General features: G+C 38.7%; 1 protein-coding gene across 2 annotated transcripts in view; it reads right to left on the bottom strand.

Annotated features, from left to right (window-relative positions):
• Positions 1–22986, bottom strand: part of TMEM183A (transmembrane protein 183A) — a 562721-nt gene that overhangs the window by 466251 nt on the left and 73484 nt on the right. For both annotated transcript variants that reach the window (XM_044070205.1, XM_044070204.1), the window contains exon 4: positions 7970–8129. In XM_044070205.1, coding sequence (XP_043926140.1) covers positions 7970–8129 — 160 coding nt within the window. The remainder of the gene's footprint in view (positions 1–7969; positions 8130–22986) is intronic.

Below are 22986 nucleotides of genomic sequence, written 5' to 3'. Positions count from 1 at the left end.
AAAGATACCCAAAGGCAGGCAAGTAAGAGTTACAAAACTAGATCTGAACTACCTGACGGAATCGCTCTTTCCATCTAAAGCCCTTGTTGTCTGCCCTGGAACCATCTTTAATTTAAGGAATAGTTTTCTCCTGTATTGATACATTATAACTTCAGCTACCATTAGAGTCATAAGAGGATAACTTCTCCTTAAGTTGGGAGCAAGGGTATTCACTATAGTACCTTTAGTTAGAATAAAGCCTGAAAATATACTCAGAAATGTATGCATTCAGATTCAGAGAAAGATAGTTTATTAGAAAGAAAAGATAAACATGAAATGTGCAGACAATACAGAATGTTCCTTTCTCAAGGGAAAGATGCACATAGCAAGAGAATGCTAGATAAAGAGGCGCATGCAACACCCATCTTGGAAACCAAGGCTAAGGAGGCATGCAAAGCATTACAGGGTTTTGGTATTATTAAAATATACTTCAGATAGTTAATTCAACCAGACTTACAGAAAAGATTAAATATCCAGCATTTCAGAAAGGAAGCTACAATACAGGCACTCGAGCCTGCGTACAGAAGACAGGTCAAATAAAGACTGTTTCAGTTTACATTATTCAGGGCAATCAGAATATATGTGCAGAAACTTTGGATATAATTAGCAGCACTGTTATTACTAACCAGCATCCCAGTATTTCTACAGACTGTTATTATCAGCACCATTAATTAAGACAGTATTTGGATATTGTGAACATCTAATAAAGCCTTATTAAATGAACTACAGTGTTTGGAGAATTCATTCTGATAGTACACAAGACTTGGTTCATAAAGGAGAGACTGGCACCTGTTAAGCATGAGTTCTGGTAATTAACAAAAGACTTATTCCAGTCTCATTTCAGTTGTTTCCAGTGCATTCCAGTACAATACAATCTCAATTCTTACACAGGGGTAGGAGGTATTAACAGCTACTCTGAAGGCCTCTGCCTCCTAACCAAACTTCTGAGAATACTGCAGGAGGATGGACAGCATTCTCCCTACCTAGGGGCATTAAAAAATTGTTTTACAGTCTTCCTTAACTGCTGCATTCTAAAGACGATGTGGCTGTTAAAGACAGTACAGTTGTGTACACTTACCATAAATGTAGATGTTAGAGTGTATTCACTGTTGCAGTCATCATTTTTGGATTATCTGCTTGCAGTAGCCCTCAGTCAGCCTGATTAACAAAGTCTTGGATCCTGCATCGGTTGCTGTCCCTTCTTCCATGACGTCAGGTCGTCAGGGGTATAAAACATGCAGCTGATACCATTACATCAGTTTTTCCTGCCCCAGATGTCAGGTGCCCCCTTAATGAGATTCAATTAAATCTATAAATATACAAGGTTATACCTCTAACAAAAAAGCAAATACACCAAAAAGCTATTGAAAATAGCAAAAGAAAGCAGAGGTATATCCAAAAAAAAGAAGGGTGCTGGAGGGAGGGTAACCAGGACTGCAACAGTAAATACACTCTAACATCTACATTTATAAGTGTACACAACTGTACTATTTTCTTCGTGTTTCACTGTTACAGTCATCACTTTTGGGTAGATTCCCAAAGCTAAGGATGGGAGGAGGAATTTAAATAGAATTAGGACCAGCTAAAAGGCCCTGCAAGACTGCAGTGGCAAAGCCAGCTCTGGATTTAGAGAAAATTTGCAGATGGTAATGCTTGGTGAAAGTATGTACAGAACTCCATGTAGCAGCTTCTAGGATGTCCCTGGTAGGGATGCCCCTGAGAAAGGCTGTAGAGGTAGATGCAGCCTTGGTAGAGTGGGGTCTGATCCCCTGTGGGATAGGTTTTCCATGGTGTTTGTAGCAGAAATGAATGCAATGGCCTATCCATTTGGAAATGGTTTACTTTGTAATAGCCTTCCCCTCTGTCCCTGTGGCAAATGCCACCAGCAGTTGATCAGATTCCCTTCGAGGTTTAGTTCTGTCCAAGTAGAATCTAAGTTGTTTGTGCACGTCTAAGGAGTGCAGAATCCGTTCCCCTTTGTTCTGTGGATTAGGAAAGAAGGTTGGCAAATGTATGGACTGATTAAGAGCCACACTGGATAGCACCTTGGGCATGAAGGAAGGATTGGTCCTGAGGGTCACCCGGTCCTGAGGGACACCCTGTCCGCATGAATGATGATGAAAGGCTCCACTGCCATGAGGGCCTGTAATTCAGATACCCTTCTTGCTGAAGTGATTGCTAAAAGGAAAGCTGTTTTCCAAGAAAGGAATTTTAAGTCCGCAGTGGCAGCTGGCTCAAACGGAGGAAGGGTGAGCTTTTCCAATACAAAGTTGAGGTTCCAGGCTGGAGTTGGAGCTCTTCTGGGTGGTCGTAGATATTTGGCCCTTCTGAAGAACTGCTTAAGCAGTGGATGAGAGAAGAGGGGTGGTTCTGTGTTATAATGAGCTGAGATGGCTGAGGCGTGAATTTTGATGGAGGAGAAAGACAAGCCCTTATGAAGCATCTCAGTTAAGTATTGTAAAATCTGAGGTAAATTGGGCACTGTTGTGCTCATCCCCTGAGCCTGGTTCCAGGTACAGAATTTTTTCCATGTTTTAGCGCAAGACTTTCCAGTACTAGGCCTCCTTGCCGCCTCCTTGCCTCTAAAATGGTATCCATCACTGGTTTACTAAGGGATGGTAAAGGAAAAATTATGCAATTACCCAGGCTGCTAGATTCAGTGTTTGAAGTTGAGGGTGCAGAATTTGGTTCTCCTGCTAAGACAATAGAGTAGAAGTCTGAGGCAGGTGCAATGGGGCCCACAGTGACACTGCGCAAGAGGGGGTACACCAGTGTTGGCATGGTCAGTCTGGTGCAATCAAAATCGTCCTTGGTTTGTCTTGTTTGATCTTTAGCAGTACTTTGGAGAGCAGAGGCAGAGGAGGAAAGGCATAAACTGATAGTTTTTTTTCCAGCTGAAGAAGGACAGAGCATCCTGGACAGAGCATCCACTTTCCAAGCTTGTTTGTGGGGAGTCCTTGTGCAGAATTTGTCCTACTGATGGTTTTGAGGGGAGGCAAACAAGTCTATATCTGGGCTCCCCCATTTGCCTGTCAACATGTTGAAAATCCTTGGTTCCAGTTTCCACTCGTGTGGGTCCATGAGGTTTCTGCTTAGTTCGTCTGCCATAGTATTTAGTTTTCCTGGCAGGAATTGAGCTTTTAAATGTACTTGATAGCTCAGGGCTGTGTTCCACAATGCCATGGCTAGCCTGCAGCGGGGGTAAGAATGTGTACCCCCCTGCTTACTTACGTACCACATAACAGTGGTGTTGTCTGTCTTTATCATTAATTGTCCTGGAAGAATGGTCCTTGAAGGCTGTCAGAGCATTCTGTACAGCTAACATTTCTTTTTGACTGATATGCAGGTCCATTTGAATTGGGTTCCATTTGCACTGAATGCACTTCCCTGCCAGGTGGGCCCCCCATGCATAGTCTGATGCGTCTGTTAAGGTTTGGGCAGCAGGGGGTAGTGAGAATGGCAGCAGGGGGTAGTGAGAATGGAAGTCCTCTGTTTTGGTGGCAGGCCTCTGACCACCAAAGGAACTCTAGGCGTAGGCAAGGTATGATAGGAATCATTGTTTCTAGATCCTGTGAATGTTGAGACCATAGGCTTTTGAGATACCATTACAGTTTCCTCATATGCAGCCTTGCATATGGAATTAGAAGAATGCAGGAGGCCATGAACCCCAAGGCTTGCAGTATTTGCTTTGCAGATAACTGGGTTTTTGTGGCCACTTGTTTGAAGTAGGTTGTCAAATGAATCCGTTTCTCTGGCGTGAGGAAAGTCATCTGGGAAGTTGTATTCAAGCTTGCTCCCAGCAATATAATTTGTTGACAGGGTACCAGGTGTGATTTCTTTTCGTTTATGGTGTACCCCAGACAAGTCAGTACCCTTTGAACAAAGGCCAGATGATTCAAAAGTATGTCCTGGCTTTCTGCCTGAATTAGACAATCGGCCAGATATGGGTATAATTGAATATTTCTTTGCCTGCAGAATGCAATGACTGGAGCTAGGCACTTTGTGAATACTCTGCAGTAGATAAGCCAAAGGGCAGTGCAGAGAACTGATAGTGCATGCAGCCTGCTTTGAAGCGTATGTATCTTCTGCAAGACTCCCCGATAGGGATGTGCAGGCATGCTTCTTTTAAATCTAGTGTTGCCAACCATGCATCTTTGCCTAGCATAGGAAGCAGCTGGTGAAGAGTCAGTATCTTGAATATTGGAATCACCAGAAAGGTATTTAGAGTAGAAAGGTCTAGGACAGGACACCATGTATTGCCTTTTCTGGGTACCAGGAAAAGTCTCGAATAGAACCCTTGTCCCTTTTCCTCTTCTGGTACCAAATGAATAGCCCCTATGCTTAAGAGAGAGGAAATACTTGATTTTGGGTCTCTGCCCACTGATTTGGGGGTAGATTTGGCCATCCGCTTGGGGTTGGTAAGGTGTGGAAGTAAAATCTGTATCCTTGGGACACTATACTTAAAACCCATTTGTCCTGGATAATAAGTTCACAGTTTTTGGCCTGCAGACCAATCTTTCCGCCTAAAGGAGCATTCAGTTGGGAAGTGCTTGGAAGTATTAGAAGCAAGTCACTGAGACCGTTTTCCATAGGGGGGAGTCTTACTACTCTCTGATTTGGGTGTGGACACCCCCCACTGCTTAGTCTTGCGTGTCCCCTGGGACTGAAACCTGGTGTTTCTGCTATGTCTGGGTTTAGCTTGAGAAGACCTTAAAGAGGCTGGAAAAGACCAATTCTTTGAGGGCCAGTGCCTACTAAATCTAGGAGGATGAACTTGTAAGAAATCTTTAACAGTCTGCATAGATTTAGCTTTATCTTCCATCTTTTTAAAAACTTCCTCAGCCTTGTTGCCAACCAGGCGGTCCTGATTTAAGGGAGCATCCAACAATTTAGCTTTAACGTGATCAAGTAAAGATTGCTCCTTAAGCCAAGTATGCCTTCTGAGCACAGAACCAGTAACAGCAGCCCTGCAAGAGGCCTCTAAAGAATCAAATCCACATTGCAAAGTATGTTTTCCAACCTGTTCAGCAGAATGCATTAAATCCTGTAATTCTTTATTTTCTGCACAGTCAGGAATCAACATAATTTTCTGTTTAAGCAATCCAATAACATGTTGTTGATACTTTAACATATGAAACTGGCAGTTTAAAGCTCTAATGGCCAAGGTTGCAGAAGTGTAAACCTTCTTACCCAATCTATCCAGCACCCTGGAGTCTCTATCAGAAGGGGTAGGATTTTTAGCAGTAAAAGCCTTAATGCCCTTGGGTCCCTGTGAAATAGTATCTGGATCCACAACAGGATTTTTAAAAAGGAACTTGTGTGAATCAGAAACCCTGTAATATCAGTCAGGTTTTCTGGGGGCAGGAGGCAAAGACTCAAACTGGATTCTAAAAAGGCATCAACAACAATGTCTAGTACAGGAAGAATAGCTAAAGGCCTATGCTGAGGCAGGAGTCAGAAATCCCTAAGCCTCTTTTCTGAATCAGAAATATCCTGGCTTTCCCAGTGGAAATGCTCCCTTAGACTATGTAAGGTTTCACCAAAAGAAACATCCTCTGGAGGGGAAGCAGAGGGAATAGGGTCCTCTGCATCAGAATCCTCATAAGTAGATAAGGGCAAATCCGGATCATCAGAAAAATCAGAATCCTGGTCAGAAGATTCATAAACAACTTCAGTCCTAGGTATCTTAGAATGGGGAGGCTGGCTTCCCCCGATTAAAATTATAAGATCTTCAGCCATTCTTATCATTTGTTTTTTAGGCATAGAGGCCCGAGCATGCGGCCTGGGCGTTGTTTTTTTTTAGGCATGGTTCGAGATTTCAGCCTAAAAAAAGGAGGCGGTGTCAGTTTAATATGCAAGTCTGTAGGCCTGAATACACCCTCAGAAGCCGGTGCCTGCACAGCGGCTCCGGAACCATCCAAGGTAGAGACATCCGCAGGTTCCATAGCTGAAGCATCTCGCGGCATACCGGACTACGAATGGGTCTCCGTAGAGGCCCGCGAACCATAAGTTGTGGGCATCAGGGGCTGCAAAAGCGAATCACTGAGTACTGGCGACTGGCTTAGGAGAAGTGTCATCGGCAGTTTTGAACCTCGGCGGCCTGTCTTTGTCTTTATCCTTGGGTTTTTTTCAGAATCCTGGTAGTCGTATGGCTCACAGACGACATTTCTGGATAATTAAACCGAGAACCGAAATAGTTAGAGGCGAAAATATACAGAAGGATAGTGCGCTGATTAAATAAAGCACAAAACCGACAGCACGGTACGTCGTGGTCAGGGCCTACACAAGGAATACAGTACGAATGAAAATCTTTATGAGGTATTTGCTTTCCACGAGTAATGCAATTATTAACTTTTACAGACATCGGTAAGGAGCAAGAAAAAAAAGTTTCCCCAGTGAGGTACTTGGCTTTAGTTGAAGACTTCGGTTCTGAAACTCGAAAACGAAAATTTCAGGAGTCGGCCGGCACTTACAAATTGCTTTGGACACTGCACGGCAAGAAAGACTGCATGTTTTATACCCCTGACAACCTGATATCATGGAAGAAGGGACAGCAACTGACGCAGGACCCAAGACTTTGTTAATCAGGCTGACTGAGGGCTACTGCAAGCAGATAATCCAAAAGTGATGGCTGCAACAGTGAAACACGAAGAAAATCTGTGGCAGCTATTCTGGCATAGGCAACACAGAAACAAAACCGAGAGTAGAAGCTTGGGCCACAAAAAGGCTTACTTTTTGCAGATCTCCTGTAGTTAAGAGGAAGAGGTTCTGCAGATGTCCAATTGGCTGACCTCTGTGAGAAAGGCAAATTCTAAGCATCAGGAAAACCAATGGGCTACCCTCTAAGGTAACAGGTGCCACACTGGGAGCAGCACTAATGGATCGAAACTCCACTAACAGAACCCATTACATAGCCTGCAGGTCAGATGACAACTCGTAGTCCTAGGAAAGAAAACGGTTACTACTGCAGATAACCATAACACCGTCATGCAGAAGATATTGCATGAGGCATGACCAAAGATAACAGCTGAAAGCCTGCTATCCACATGCAAAGGTGATAGCATTGGGGGGGGGGGGGGGGCAAGACCCTACACATCAATAAATACCACCTTTGTACTCTTGTTAACAAAATGTTGCATTTGTTTTTACAATTTTCACTTAGAGGTTAACATACAGTGATTTCCTCCTCAATGACGGTGAATTTGTTTCACAGGCAAATGCACTGGCAACCTTTTCCAGACATGCAACATTAAAAAAAAAAAGAAAACAAAAACTGAACTATAAAAAAAGAAACTCACAAAAGTAAACAAAGCTTATTGCTTTTTCAATAATCTCTAATGTTTCAGAAGCAAATAAAAACTGCACATGCAATGAACACTCTTCCATTTACTGGCAACATTCTGGCTGGAGTCGCCTGACACAATAACCTGCAGCTTAAGGGAATGTCAATACTACACTTAACTGTTTGGAAGACAGGCTATCTGCTTGTTGCTAAATCACACTCATTCTGAATGCAATCTAGCAATAATCCTTGCAATGAACGTATTTTACAACAACGAATACTAGATTCTCTGGCCAGGTGCAACATTAAAAAGACCAAATACACATAGTTCACAAAATATACATTAATATGGCACTTAAGACGATTGCAGCTTTTCTTAACATCCTTACACCTAGATGGCTCAGTATGAGCATTTGTTTTTATAAACATACACTAAAACTTAAGCATTTCTTATTCACCCCCCCCCAAAAAAAAAATATATGGTGAAACGGTCTTAAGTAAACACGTTATACAAAGAAGGAAAGTATCAAATGAAAAGTACAGAAAGGAGTATACAGACACAGAAAAACTCAGACCCTGGGTGTCGAGCACTGAGCTCATGTAGGTCTCACCTCTGGAAGACCCTTTCAAACACTCAAAAAAATATACCTCTTGTACAGTCTGGACCAAAAGGCAGCCGTACATGAGACGATCCATGCATTTTTACATATCAAGGCAAACTTGCCCACATCTTCTGGGCGAATATACGAAGCAAGTAACAGCCAGATATCTACAGGATATTCGTCACCTTCATTATCCATGCTGTTCTCTAAAAAGATAAAAAAAAATCAAGTTATCAACACAGAATTGCTACAATGGACCATACAAAATTGTGAGGCATCATGGTTAAGTAAAATGATCACAATTCATAGACACAAATGAACAAACAAATAGCATGCCTGAAAATAAACGTGTACTTTTCTTTGCTTAGATATGGGGAAACCACTCTGCTCACTGCAAATAACTTTCAAAACTTCAGTAACAGCAGAGCAAGAAAATACAAACCAAATAACTACATCAGCCTCTCACATAACTAGATAGTTTATGAATGTGAACAGCTGGCAGGTCTAACTACAGAGATTCAAAGAACAGTCATGCTACCACATTTTTAATCCAATTAAGAACTAGTCATAAGACAAGTCCACATCTGGCAGCATAATGGGTGCTAGTTCTGAAAACAATACATGAGGAGGACACCTATTCCATTTAATCAAAAGCTCCAACCACCTACTACACTACAAAATCCTGCAACCACAGGATTTTTCTTGGCTGGGCATAATTCTAATACAGAAAAATACTGTTAAGATGTACGCCCAAAGTCCACGCAAACCAAGACTAACAGCCATAAGTAAAATAAACTGTTCATTAAATAAAAACACTTGTCCCACTAAATATCACAACTTCATCAGAACAAACTAAATTCAATTTCCTTGTCTTTATAAAAACTTATAACTGCATCAGGTGATATGACAAAGACCAATCAAATAAACAGAATTCTTAAAGTTGCCAAAACACAGCAATCAAACTAACCCAATCATAAAAAGGAAAACAAAATAAAAAAAAATAATGAATACCTAAAAATATTAAACAGAAAATGTCATACCACATTACCCATACCCTAAATCCAATTTGCTCCAAATCTGAGTGTACATGAAGTACTAACCAAGTTGTTGATTTCTTGTTGGGGTTGAGGCATTTGTCTAAGTTTCCACATTGCTACTCTATTGCCCAGGAATGTTTTTCAATCCCCTCCCCTATCCTAGATATCTACCCTTTCTAGAATGGAAAACAACAACAAAAAAATGATCAAAATGGTGACATTCACTAGAATGTTTTGTTAGTGTGTCCTCAGACTTACTAATAAAATAATACTAGTATATACTTTTACGTAGGGGATTCGGTCTTGCAAAAGTAAAAGGAAGTCCATGTAGCACATACTGCCACGTATATCAAAATAGATGTTGAACAATTATCTTCCAGGTTTTATCTACCCTGTCATGTTGTTATACCCATCTTATATGCCATAAAAGATAATCACCACAGACTACAATTGCCACATCGCCTAGTAGATTTTTAACTGTTGTTTTGACCATAATAGGTCTTTCTATAATGTTTTTAATGTTAGGCTTTCTAGTGTACATAATTAATGAAATGGACCTTTACCAATTACATTCCAGTGGTGTGTCAAGATGCTTAAATATTTTCCATTTTTTTTCTCAAAACCCCACCAAATTAGCTAAATATCATGTAACAAAAGGGGTAACAGAAAACCCCTTGCCTTGATCTAAATCCCAGTGCCCATGTCCACCATTTTTAACACTATGGAAACCTGCTTTTAGTATAGTCATAAAACCTGTGTTTCTCCTTGTACATATATCATGTATTATTTCATCAATTTCATCAAGGATTTTTTTTTTTTTTTAGAAGATACCCTCTCTCCAAAAACACGTCCTTAACTTGTGCCTTTGTATGAAAGTGGATTTGTCAAATGTCAGCCTAGAGATCTCAAGGTACAATCAAACACTATTACAATCTGAATAAGGTGGAAAAGGAACTTCTCGTACAAATCCAATGTGACATGTCAGATTGATGAAACCAAACAAAGGTGGGGGCATGTCTGTACGGACACAGCAGACTACTGTTAAGATGCAGTCCATTTTGTCGGATGACCATACATACAGGTATTCACCTAAGAATGAAATGAAGCAGTAGTTTTCTACCACAAAACAGATTTATTTTTGCAGAACTTGTATACAAAGGGAATGAAGATAGTTCCATTTAATCTTTGAGAGTTGAAAAGCCGATAATCTCCACATGTTTTGAAATACCTAAAGTGCACCCGGATATTTCTGACTCCTTCATTTTGTCCAACTGTGTCCGCACATGGTTCTACTGAGCCTATAGCGAAGTTTATTGACTGGAAATTGAAAAAAAAAGTCTTGATTTTGCAAATATTTTGAAAGACTCTTGGAGCTTTCTAGACAAGCTGAAGGATGCTCAACTTGGAGACAACTTTGTGACACTGGAAGTCGATAATTTGTTTCCTGGCATTCCAGATAACACAGGACTGCAATTGGTTTGGAGAGTCAATCATAATTTTGATAAACTGATGTTAGGGTATCGGTGTACTTCATGGAGATATTTTGAAGGGCAAATCCATCAAAAGTATGGGGTTGTCAAAACCTGGTTATGTACTACTGGGAAAGGCACCCTATATCTTCATGCATCCCTTTTACAGTTTCCGTTCAACATATTTTCGATATCTAGGTACCTTTATTATATGGAATGGCAACCAACAGAAGTTTATGTAGTTAAAGAGCTGGAACGTACCACCAACATTTTAAAATTCAAATGTTATGACCAGGGATTTTATTAATTTTTTGGACATCTGTATTGAAAGAAGTGAAGACAAACTAGTATCAAAAAGTTACCGTAAACCCACTCACGACAATTCATATATACATTTCACAAGTTGGCATCCATGCACACCAAATGGGTGATAGTCAAAAGTCAGCTTATTAGAATTTCTAGGCTGACATTTGAGGACACCCACTTACACAGAAGTACAAGTTGTTAAGGACATGTCCAGACAAGTCCTTAGAGAAAGGATATAAAAAATTAATAAAAATCCTGGATGAAATATACAATATCTGTACAAGGAGAAACTCAGACTTTATGCCTCTATTAAAAGCAGGTTCCCATGGTGTGAAAAATGGTGGACATGGGCACTGGGATTTAGATCAAGGCAAGAGGTTTCCCATTACCCCTTTTGTACTTCTTATTCAGGTAAATAGTCAACACCCCTGAAATTAACTGGCACAGATCTACTGATTGTATACAGTAGAAAGACTAACATCAACAGGGTGGCACAGTGGTGCAGCGGTTAACGTTGTCGCCTCACAGCAAGAGGTTCTCCGGTTCGATTCTCGGCTGGGGTGCTTTCTGTGTGGAGTTTGCATGTTCTCCCTGTGTTCGCGTGGGTTTCCTCCGGGTACTCCGGTTTCCTCCCACATTCCAAAGGCATGCATCTGAAGCGTTTCTCCCCGGGCCTCCGCTGAAAACAGGCTCTGTTGAACCTAGTCGGACATTCCCGGTCAACAAATGTTAAATAAAATAAATAAAAAAAAAATAAAAAACATTATAGAAAGGCCTACTACTGTCAAAACCAACAGCTCAAAAATCTACTGGGAAACGTGGCAATTGTAGTCAGTGCCGATATATTAACATTTACGGCAAAGGAGATGGACATAACCATGACAAGGTTGACAAAACCTGAAGATACAGTTGTTCAGCATCTGTTGTGGTATACACGACAGTATGTGCCACATGCCTTTCCTTTTACACTGACATGTAAAATATACCAGCATTACTACTGTACTAATAAGTCAGGCTTAAGAACATACTAGCGAAACATTCTAATGCAGTAATCTTAAAGTGGGCACAAAAGAGGAGCTCTGCAAGATGTTTTTATCTTTTTACTTAAAAAAATAAAATATAGAAACAGCAAGAGCAGCGCCCTTTGAAGACAGATGAAGACAGATGCAACCAGCGCCCCATATGACAGAGGTGATTGGTTGTGCAATGACATCCAAGATGTCGGTACACAACTAATCACTTCATAGAGAAGGGATGCGGTTGGTAGAAAAGTATATATTATACATCTAAACTATGCCTCTGTCAGCAGTATACATATAAACTATGCCTCTGTCAGCAGTACTCCTAACTCTCAGGCATACCTCTATACTTTTATTTGCCCAACTCTGTCCAAAGCCAAAAATAATGGGAGAAAGGCACGGTACAATATGTCTATTATTCTATTTCACTTTAAATGAATTATAGTAACAGGTTTGTGTATCAACATGCATTTTCTGAACAATGAGTATGAACTTCTGGTATTACTGACTGACTGTAATCCTCAGTGATACACCAGAAAATCAAAAATGCATGAGACAAACTCAGGAAATGTCCAGCAAAATTCTGGGAAGTCGAGAAGTATGCTTACAGGCTGTCATGACATAATGACATTGCCCTTTTAAATGAAAACATTCTTTGTTTTAAAATAAAAATATTACAGATACAAGCTAGAAGGAATGGCTGCAAATACTTAATTTAATATCACGGACAATATAAACCAGCAAATGAATACAAAACATTTACAAACACATTTTCACTACAGCTCAGGTATTTCCCACCTGAAAACATAAGGAATCTGTTGCAAAAATGCAATTCTATTTATTTGCATGCATTTGCCATTTTTTGTGCGAGTACATCTGTATAGGATTCCATTTACGTGGTGCTTGGAGAAGTTTTCTTATTACATTATTGCATTATAAACTGAGAACATACTACACTTAAATTTCACTTGTGCTATTTTATGATTTGTCTTTAGATATAAAAGAGTTGGCAGTGCTCAAACAACGAACCAAAGGAGCAGGAGAATAAGAGTAGTGTTGAATTTTTGAATTTATTGACCGTGTAGAGTCAGTAAGTGAGAGAGAGGGAGGGAGATTGTGTGTGCAAAATCTGATACTGACCGAGTAGTTCACTGTGACAGAATTTACTATTATCCTACACTGCTGCTCATCAAGCATCACAGTAGCAGCAGTGACTCCAAAGGGAACCAAAGGACATTGACCAGCATCCCAGTGACTACCCTGCTACATCCATTTGCATTTCTGAGTGAACAGTCAGAAGAGAAACTGAAAAGTCCAAACTTACAAGTTCCAGCAATGGGTGTGCTTAGTTAATGTACGGAAAAACACTGCTGTACTACTACTTGGGGGGGGGGGGGGTCGACATGCTAGACAAAGGCTTTAAACTAGTAACATTTGCTTCTCTTACAAAATGAGAGGGCAGTCAAACAATCAATGAGTAGTATGGGAGAATTAACACAGTGAAGAGCTACTTTTCAAAGCAGAAATTTGTTATTTACTCAACTTCACTTGCAATGTATATGGAGAATCAGTGTTAGTGGATCAATGGATAGCACGCACTTGCCTTTGGTGTTGGAATATCAAAAGGCTGTGGGATCCTTTTCCACCCAAGCTGGTTACATTTTCCAATACTATCACTGCAGTGCTGCAAGCAGATACTGTACTCCTGAATATGCTGTCCTTTGGATGAGATGATACACTGAGCTCCCATCTACCAAACATGGTGATAGCACAAGTGAATGCAAACAATGCCAAGACACAAAGTAAGGGCATATTTACTAAAACTGAGCTCCCATCTACCTGACATAGTGGTAGCACAAGTGAATGCAAACAACGCCAATACATTAAAATCAGTAACGGTATCTTTACTAATGAGAAAAAGAGAATGGACCTGGAGTATACAATTTGAACTTTATTGATGGACATGCTCCACCTCAAAAAATCAAAATCCATAAGAACCACGAGAGCCAAAGATTTAAACCTCAGTACAAACATGAATAGAACATGCTGGAAGGACAGATTCATAACTCTGAGGCTTCCCATACTCTGGAACAAAATCCCAGTCCATGTTAGGCAGAGCCCCTCACTGACTCTCTTCAACAGAAATCTTGACGAGTGGATGGGAGATCGTAGGTTTACCCCAGGGGTCACCCCTGTATCGCTACTTAACAGAGGCACAGTAAACTAATTTTAATAAGTAAGGGGGTCTTCAATGTGTCACTACTAGACAAAGGCACAGTATTCTAAATTTATTCTATATACCTTAGTACCACTACATGGGGTGGCGAAAGCCACATCTCTAGGGCTAGGCTTGCAAATGCCTCAGGGCAGATAGCCTAGTACTAAACTATGAAACTATAATCAGTTAAAATCGGTTATGAATATTATGGCTATAATGCCAAAAACAAAAATAAAATGCAGTGAAATTATAATACAAAATAACTTATGAAGTGGAAACCAAAATGGAAGAGATCCACAGGGTAGAGGTTTGACTTGTTTAAATGCAGTGAGTGAGTGATTGAATGTTTGACAGGTAAACTGGCAGACTTTTGATACAAGAGTCTTGCTTTCCTAGGATTGGTCCATGAATTTCTAAAGGGAATGCAACTCGATATATAACTTCGTATAAAATAGGAAGATTAGAGTAGACCTGAGGTACTTGGTCTTTTACAGATTAGAAATGACCTGTTGCTTAAAAGACAGCTCTACCAGAAAAAGCTGAATCACATTGTTTTTATGCATTACTAATACCTCTGTGTACTATTAATTTTGTGATGGAGCTGCCATACTGAAATTACATTGTTTTAAACTCGAGAGCCTATTAGAATAATTGATTTTTAAAGTCTAGTACCATGCTGTAATTATACACCTTTTATTAAATATTTCTGAGTAGTAGATTTGTTTAAAATGAATTTTGTAAGAGAAATTTTCTGCAGTGGTGTCATTTCATAATGAAGAGTGTGTGTTTACATTTTTGTCTCATTTGGTCAGTAAACTTGTATTTCTAAACAGCATCCTACAACCTTACTGGGAGGGGAGTACTGATATGCAACTCTCTTTTTTGTTGTCCTGATGTTCATAGTTTTAGATACCATTTATACCATTTATGCCGGTTTTAAATAGCTGCTGGTTTAGAGGTATATGCCAATCCATCAAGTGACCAGATATCAGTAAACAGCTTTACAGGGTAACTACACGACAGCATAGCTCTTAACTGACCCTTCATTTGCCTCATATTTTTGTTCCTTTCTTCATAAAATGTTTGGTTTCCTGGAGACCTTGTGATGCCATCATCCAATGCATATCTTAAAACTGTTAATCTGTCCCCAGCAATGACAGTTATATTTTTGGTATGTTCCTTGTACATGTTGTGGTTTTCAAAACCTAGCAAATCACTGAGGTTTGCAGTCACTTCACTAAATAACAGATTCTTGGTTGCAGACGTATGCCAACGCAAAACCTGTTACTCTAGAAGCTTGCTAAGTATACATGTAAAATATTTAAAATCGGTCCTTCATTTTAATTTTTTTTTTTGTTTCATTCTTGACTCTAGTGCTGAAAAGTTTAGATCTGTGCGAGTACTTTGCTAGGGACCAGCTGTTATTTTATTATAAATGGGTCTATATTAGAACATCGAAGTTTCAAAACTTCAAATGTTCCAATATCAAACCCTATTCAGCAGATGCTTACAACACTGAACATGCAGAACAGCAATTTTTTTCCTAGGGAAAAATTCACTGTTCCAAAACACATACACACAACGCAAGCACACCAAACAAACAGCAATCTACACACACATACACCTAAAATCTTACATCTAACCCTACACTAAACTGTACATACACCACTAACTATACACTTACCTTAACCCAAACCCTAACCATAAGGTCCGTCACTATCGCACACTCACCTCACCCGTGCCCTAACTCACCTACCCCGCCCTAACCCTCACGTCCACACAATTGCACACATACCTAGCCCGTGCCCTAACCCTAACTCACCTAATCTCACGTCCAATCCCACACTTACCTGAACCAGACCCTTAACTTTCCACCACAACGCTGAAAATAGTGATGTGACAGAAACGGACAACCGAATTCTTTCCCTAAGAAAAAAATGCGGTTTTCTGTAGCTTTGCTATTTTCAGCGTTCTCTGAATAGGGGTCGATATTAGAACATTCAAAGTTTTGAAACTTCGATGTTCTAATATAGATCCTTATAAACTATTACCTGAAATGTATACAGACAACAATATCCATTAATGCTTGATAGCGACTGATATTGTTTGGTCATTACTCTGGATTTGCTAGACTAATGTGATTTGTGCAAAGTGAGCTGAATACGTTTTCACTACTGTTTGTTTGAAAAAGTTGAAATAAACAGCACAGTGTGGTCATTACTTTTCATCACATCAGCCACCTGAGGTGTACACATTCAAAAAAGTGGATATAACTGTTAGGTTGGGGGGGGGGGGTGAAGGGTAGTCTGTGGGTGAAAGCATCTTACATCTTGTAGCATGCTCACTGAAAATAATCCCTGAACTAGTTTACAGGATTAATGTGCAATTTGAGTAAAGTGAAGTTGGAATACCTGACTGTGATTATACTGCATGTGTAAATCAAACAACAATTAGAGGTCAGAGATGTACTTCGTTAACATAGATGTAACTACTGTGGGGAACCATCTATGGATTAAAAGTGCATTTTACTTTTGCCATTATGTTCATCATTAATCAGGATTTGCAGTACAAATGTGCATTTCTGTGAAATAAGTTGGCACACTTTACTGTGGCTACTTTACAGGACTAATGTGTATTTTGTAAAGCAATTTGTAATACTTTACTGTGGCCGTTTTTGTCACAATCTAACATGTGAGGTATGCACAGTAAAAGTTGCTGTAACTGATAGGTAATGATACTGGAGGATTATGACAATAGCATGTTGAGGTCCTTTATGGTTAAAATGTTACAAAACTGGTATTATTGGTTAGTATATTTTGTGTCTCTTCTTGCTGGAAAATGTTCAAAAGTCCAAACTTGCAACACAATCAACAAATGTTTGCATTAATTAACAATAAATTCATCAAAAAAGTAAACAAATTTATTTCTATTATTGTTATACAGTTTATCAAATACAATTTAAAACAACCTGGTAGCTAAATATGCATTTGAAACTGTCAGATAAATTCAAAAGAACACGTTATTAATGCATGGCCCTAAATACAAAGTATTTTTAATTAAATATATTTGCCAGTTTGAATAATAAAATAAGTCAGTCAGACTTCTTCTTTAACATACAGGTTAGTAATAGAATTTCTGAGGATATCCCCAAGGAGCAAACAGCTAGCAATATAGATACGCAGCCTCATTAACAACTAAATGACATTACTGCTGAAAATATGGAAGGACAAGGCCCATCAATAAAGTAATTCAAATATGAACATGTCCTCTTTTGAAAGGTGTGTTAGCATTAACATGTTACCTCCTGATTTTAAAATAAAGGAAATGAAAACATGATCATTCATTCATAGCATTTGGATTCAGGCAAAGATAATTATCTTCAATGACTTGTGAGTTCAATTATTTTGTATAATGGTGCAATGTCTCCAGCAAAACATAAGCAAATTTGTATAAAAAGAGACACAAACAATACTAGACTAAGTCAGCTGAGTTAGTTTTCAAAGAAAGGAGAAGGGATTAAAATCTCAGAAAGCAACGCTGAACTATACATGTAACTGTACAGAAAAAAAATTAGATTTTTGATAGGTTAGCATTGCAAAATCAAAAACAAGTTTCGCCATAAGGGAAGACTGGATTATACTTTGCATGTTGGATGCACGCCAAACAATGTTAGGTCATGCATTACATCCCCTTTTTAAATGATACTGTTTCAAGAGGGCCATGGTGGTGCAGCGGTTAGTGTCTCCTCACAGCAAGAGGTTCTCCCGTTCGATTCTCTGCTTGAGTGTCTTGTCCTCCCAGTGGTCGAGTGATGTATAACAAAGACATGCAGGTAGTTTTGTGCATGAATGGATGTGCCTTCTTTGAAGGTTGGGCGTCGGGCTGGCAACCCGGCACCGTAGAAATCCACTGTCAATCATTAGCTGACTGGAGTTCCGCTGTGGTGACCCCTAACCGGGAAAAAGCCGAAAGACATTACTTTTACTGTTTCAAGTCATAATTATGAGGAGTGAAGATATTTGACAACTTTTATATACAATTAAAATGTCAACAATTAATACTTTTACTTGGATGAATCAACAGATATGCTGAAAAAGCCTTGCTACTTACGTATGTCAGGTACACAGACAGATTAAATTAAATAAAAAAAAATTGTTCTTAACTACTTGGAATTGAAGAGTCATAGAACAGGCACCAAAATGCTCTCAGCATTGTCTGATAACTTCATAAATGCAGACGGTTTCAGTTTGCACTGATTAGTTTGTATTTTTGCTAAACAGAGAATTAATTGCAAAAATGAAGCAAGTAACACCAAATATAGAAAGCATACTTTGAATGATACACTGGGAAATGTTTACAAGCACTGAGATGAATGAAATATTAAAACAGCTGTTAAAACATTTTACAAAGTCATGCTCCTCGAACTCAAGACATTTTGCAATGTGTGAAGAAATGGGCTCTTATACATTATTAAACGCCAAAGTTTGCTGGCTTTCATGAGGACAGATATCGAAACAGACTCTGTAACCTGAGAATACAAATAATTATATTTTGGTCAACCAAAACTTTTAATACAATTTTTTTTCACGGACACAGACTGGAATACAAAGTTATGTTACCTTGCAGACATATTTCAACTTTTGGTTGAGTTCAACTTATCTCTTCAGGGAACAAACAAAACAGTGTGACTGAGGCAAAAAGAAGAGAATTAAACTTTGGACACAAATAACAGAAAACTGCTTTGATCATTTCAACACGCTGACCGACCAAATGAATGAGGCAAGAGAGAGAAATGAAGACTACAGTTTTAACCAACTAAAAAATTCAGCATTTGAAACTGTCAGTTAAATTCGAAGACTAAGTGCTCAAATCAGGACACAAGATATTTTTTTTGTGTCTGTTCTGATGAAGACCTGTTTAACCGATCCTTCCTCAGCCATTGTACTGAATAAGAAAAACAGGGAACCAACGTGTGACCATGCAGCCAAAGAAACACCAAACAAAACAATGAGGCTCTCGTAGCAACACTTGGGTGGCTTAAGTAGTAGTAAGTCTCAAACGCACTTGTAGAACGTTCCTTAGTAACTGGGTCAGCTTAGCAATGTTAACTGGTGACTTCAAAAACTGTGCAGGCTAGTAAGGAAGTTGCAGGTTTAACACTTTGCAGGGTCTTTGAAGTTTCGTACATAATGCCATGAACTCCAATCTTAGTTCAAAAATCACTTACATTTAAAAAAAAAAAAAAAAACGCATAAATAAGGTTTAGCGCTTTCATTTCAAACCATGGGACTTCTTTAGAACTATTGCTTACAAGTTAGAAACTCCATTAAATATTAAAATAAGTTAGCAAATAACCCATCAGTCACAATCAGTTAAGCAGTAGATATTAAAAAAAGAATTACAGTTTTAATAAATCAAAAAACCTAAACTTCATACAACTTGGTGTGTATAATTCATATTAAAAACCTATGGAGAAAATTGTGTGAATAAATTTTATTCAAAAGACTCATTGTAAGGTTAAAAAGTTTTAAAAGTGCTAAGAATATAAATTGTGGAAACAGGGTTAAATACGTGCCTTGTCAAAGGCTAGGAAGTGTACCGAGCTAGCTAGCATTGAAGTTACGCTGCTCTGTTTTTCTTTAATAGATGTGCATTCATTTAAAATCAGGGAGTGTTGCAGCATTAATTCTTAGTTGCCACATTAGCTCTCCCCTCTCTAATTTGTTTCCCATGCACCACCCTTGGGATAGAAAGAAACAGTTTCCAAGATACCAAACTGAAATCTAGAGAAGATAGGGTATAATAAAGTATGTCTGAACAGTGCACTGTTGATGTTTCTCTTGTTGATAGTATACAAGATGTTCACATATTCTTTTTCTTAATTGTCTTTCACTTTTTCCTGCAACCATCACAGATAGCTTGATAAACTTCCCCCCTTAGATGTACAATTTCCATCACCTAAAAAAAGCAAGATCCTTTTTAGGGTTTTCTAGTAAGCTTTTTCAAGTTCTTGCCTGTTTTAAAGAAAAATTTAGGAACATCACTTAATGACAAAATTTCCAAGTTACCTTTAAAAATACATCAGTTTTTGGTTAGTATCTTTTTAATTTCCCCTTAAATGAGATCCATAAAGTAATACCACAGAACTGATGTAGCCGCTGTTTTTGGAAGAATTCATTGGGGCAATAAGGATAACAGTATGATCTAACCTTAACAAGGGTTTGTATTTGTTCCCCCAGACAATAATAACGTCAATGCCTACATTTTAAGAAAAAAAATGTTCCTTTCTCTCCCAGGGGTGGTGCATTGAAAACAGAATTAGAGAGGACAGAAATAATATGGCCTTAATGCTACAACAATCTCTGGTTTAAATGAATATACATCTATTCCACCCATTCTAAAAAGGCAACTAAACTACAATACTAGCTAGCTCGGTTAACTTCCTAGCCTTTGACAAGGAATATATTTAGCAATATTTCCACACTTCATATTTTTACCACTTTTTAACCTTACAATAAAAGTCTGAATAAAATATATATATATTTTTTTGGTTCACACAATTTTTTTTCATATGATTTATACGTACCAAGTTGTTTTTGGATGAAATTTAGGTACAATGATTTTTTTTTTTTTATGCATTAAAACTATAACTGTAGAACACCTACTGCTTAAGTGATTGTGAATGAAGATTGGTCATTTGCCAACTTTAGTATTTAATGGAGTTTCTAATTTATAAGCAACGGTTCTGAAGAAGTCCCAAGGTTTGGGATGAAAGCGCTAAACCATATTTATGGCTTCGTTTTTTTAATACAAGTGAGTTTTGAACTAAGACTAGAGTTCGTGGCATTATTTACGAAGTTTAAGATACTGCTAAGTGTCGGTAAACCTACAACTTCCTTACTAGTCTGCACAGTTTTTGAAGTCACCAGTTAGCATGACTGAGCTGACCTACCGACTGAAGAACGTTCTACAAGTGCATTTGAGACTTGTCACTACTAAAGCCACCCAAGTGTTACTATCCAACCCTCATTGCGTTATTGTACTGAACAACCTTAAGACTAAGTTGCCTCCTGATACAAGTTTGGGTAAAAAATTCATAGGGAGTATCGACCTTTAAGTAAAAAGTATTTTAAAATACTTCTCCATTTTCCTTCTATATACCACAACCAAATCAAAATACAGGGATAGGTTACATAGGACACCTACATTAAGGCTCTCTAATAAACCATACATCAAATGCGGACAACTTCTGCCATGCAATGCAAGCACATCCTCCTCCTTAAGACTGCGCAAGTTTGAACCTGAAACATGAATTCCTACAATTCATATTATGTGTAAATATTTTACACGTCTTTTGCAAATTTTTACAGGGTTCCACAAAAAGAAATACTTTTCCAAGTTCCTTAGTCCAAAAAAGTTTACGAAATACTGTTCTAGTGAATGTCAACATTTTGCCCACCCCCCTGCATTCTGGAAAAGGTACACATCCAGGATAGGGGAGGGGGACTGAAAAATGTTCCTGGGCCATAGAGAAATAATGTGGCAACTTAGGACAAATGCCTCAACTCCACCAGGAACTGGTGCGATTAATACTTCATATACACAGACTAAACTGGATTTAGGGTATGGGTAAATGTGGTATGATGTTTTCAGTTTAATATTTAGGTATTTATTCATTTGTTGCTTAACTTGTGTTTTCCTTTTTATAATGGGATTAGTTTGATTGCTTTGTTACAGTAATTTAAATTCTATTTTTGATTGATCTTTGTCATATCACCTGATGAAATTGTTTTTTTTTTTAATAAAGTTTCTGATGAAGCCCTGACATTTACTAGGCCGAAAGCGTTTAACTTTATAATTTTAATAAACAGTTTATTTTAAGGTAGTCATCGCAGTCTTGGTTTGTGTGGACCTCAGGTGTATACTTTTGTTTCTTCAATCTGTCCTACATCTGACAAAACTTTTTTTTCCTTTTATAAAAACAACACACACACTTTGGCAAAAGGGTACTACCTTCCCACCTGCACTGCTTAGTTTAAACCTGTTTGGGGGAGGTCTGCAAGGCAGAGTGGCCACACCCAACTCATCACAAATTGCATTTTTTGTGAGATTGTGCTCACTTTATTCACAGCCTTCATGTGCATGGCTTGGACATCTGTGGTTACACTACTTGGACTGCTTCTACAACTATTTGGACCAACAAAGCTGATTCAAGTATTTTTTGCACTTGCTCTGACTGCTCAGTGCTATTTAACAGATCTGTGCTGCATTTATTGACTTGGTTGAATTTAATCACTGTTTTTCAGCCTGCACATGTTAAACTGCCATCTGTTTTTACTGTACTGCTCTTCCATTGTTTTAACAGTATTCTAATATTTCCTAATCTCCCCTGGTATTGCAAAACCTGTTCTGAGTTTGCACAAGTCCTCCTGAGTCTGCCAAAATATTTCTAAGTTTTGCAAAGCTTTTTTTTTTGTGTCGTTCTCTTACTTTGCACTTTTTTTTCCTGTATTTTAATGAACATTTCTTGGGGTTAGTGAACTTATTTCCAAGGATTCCTGATACTGCAGGGATTCTGTTGTAAAGCAGTTGTTACACTCGAGCTCAAAGCCAGTACCAAAGAGGGTTCTTTTGCACTCTGATGGGAGCAGAGCTGAATTCAACCATCCAAGTTGAAAACTAATGCTTGAAAGTTTAGAGTTTATGTTTTTATCCGATTGGCCTGGAGGATTAACTGTATAAAAAAGTGTTTAATCCTGCTGGTATAAAAGCCTCGCTTTTGCCCGATGTGCAAACGTGGTTCCCTGTGCCTTATTAATAAGTAAACCTCACCTCTTCAATTTAAAAAAACTCTATAGGAAACGCTCTCCAGTATTTCTTATTGTTGACTGCTGCTCGAAAAGCTGCCAGTCTGTACAGAGGGCAGTACCACTGCAGGTCATTTAACTGGAGTTGCTCAACATTTGGCAATTTTTGCCAGAGTCTGGAGTGATTCTGCTGAAATCCAAAGCACC

This window comes from Protopterus annectens, chromosome 4.part1 (genome assembly GCF_019279795.1).
Source record: "Protopterus annectens isolate FY-2018-M chromosome 4.part1, PAN1.0, whole genome shotgun sequence".
Lineage (NCBI taxonomy): Eukaryota > Metazoa > Chordata > Ceratodontiformes > Protopteridae > Protopterus > Protopterus annectens.
Note: the sequence above shows the minus strand (reverse complement) of the source record. Positions and strands in the feature narration are given on the sequence as shown.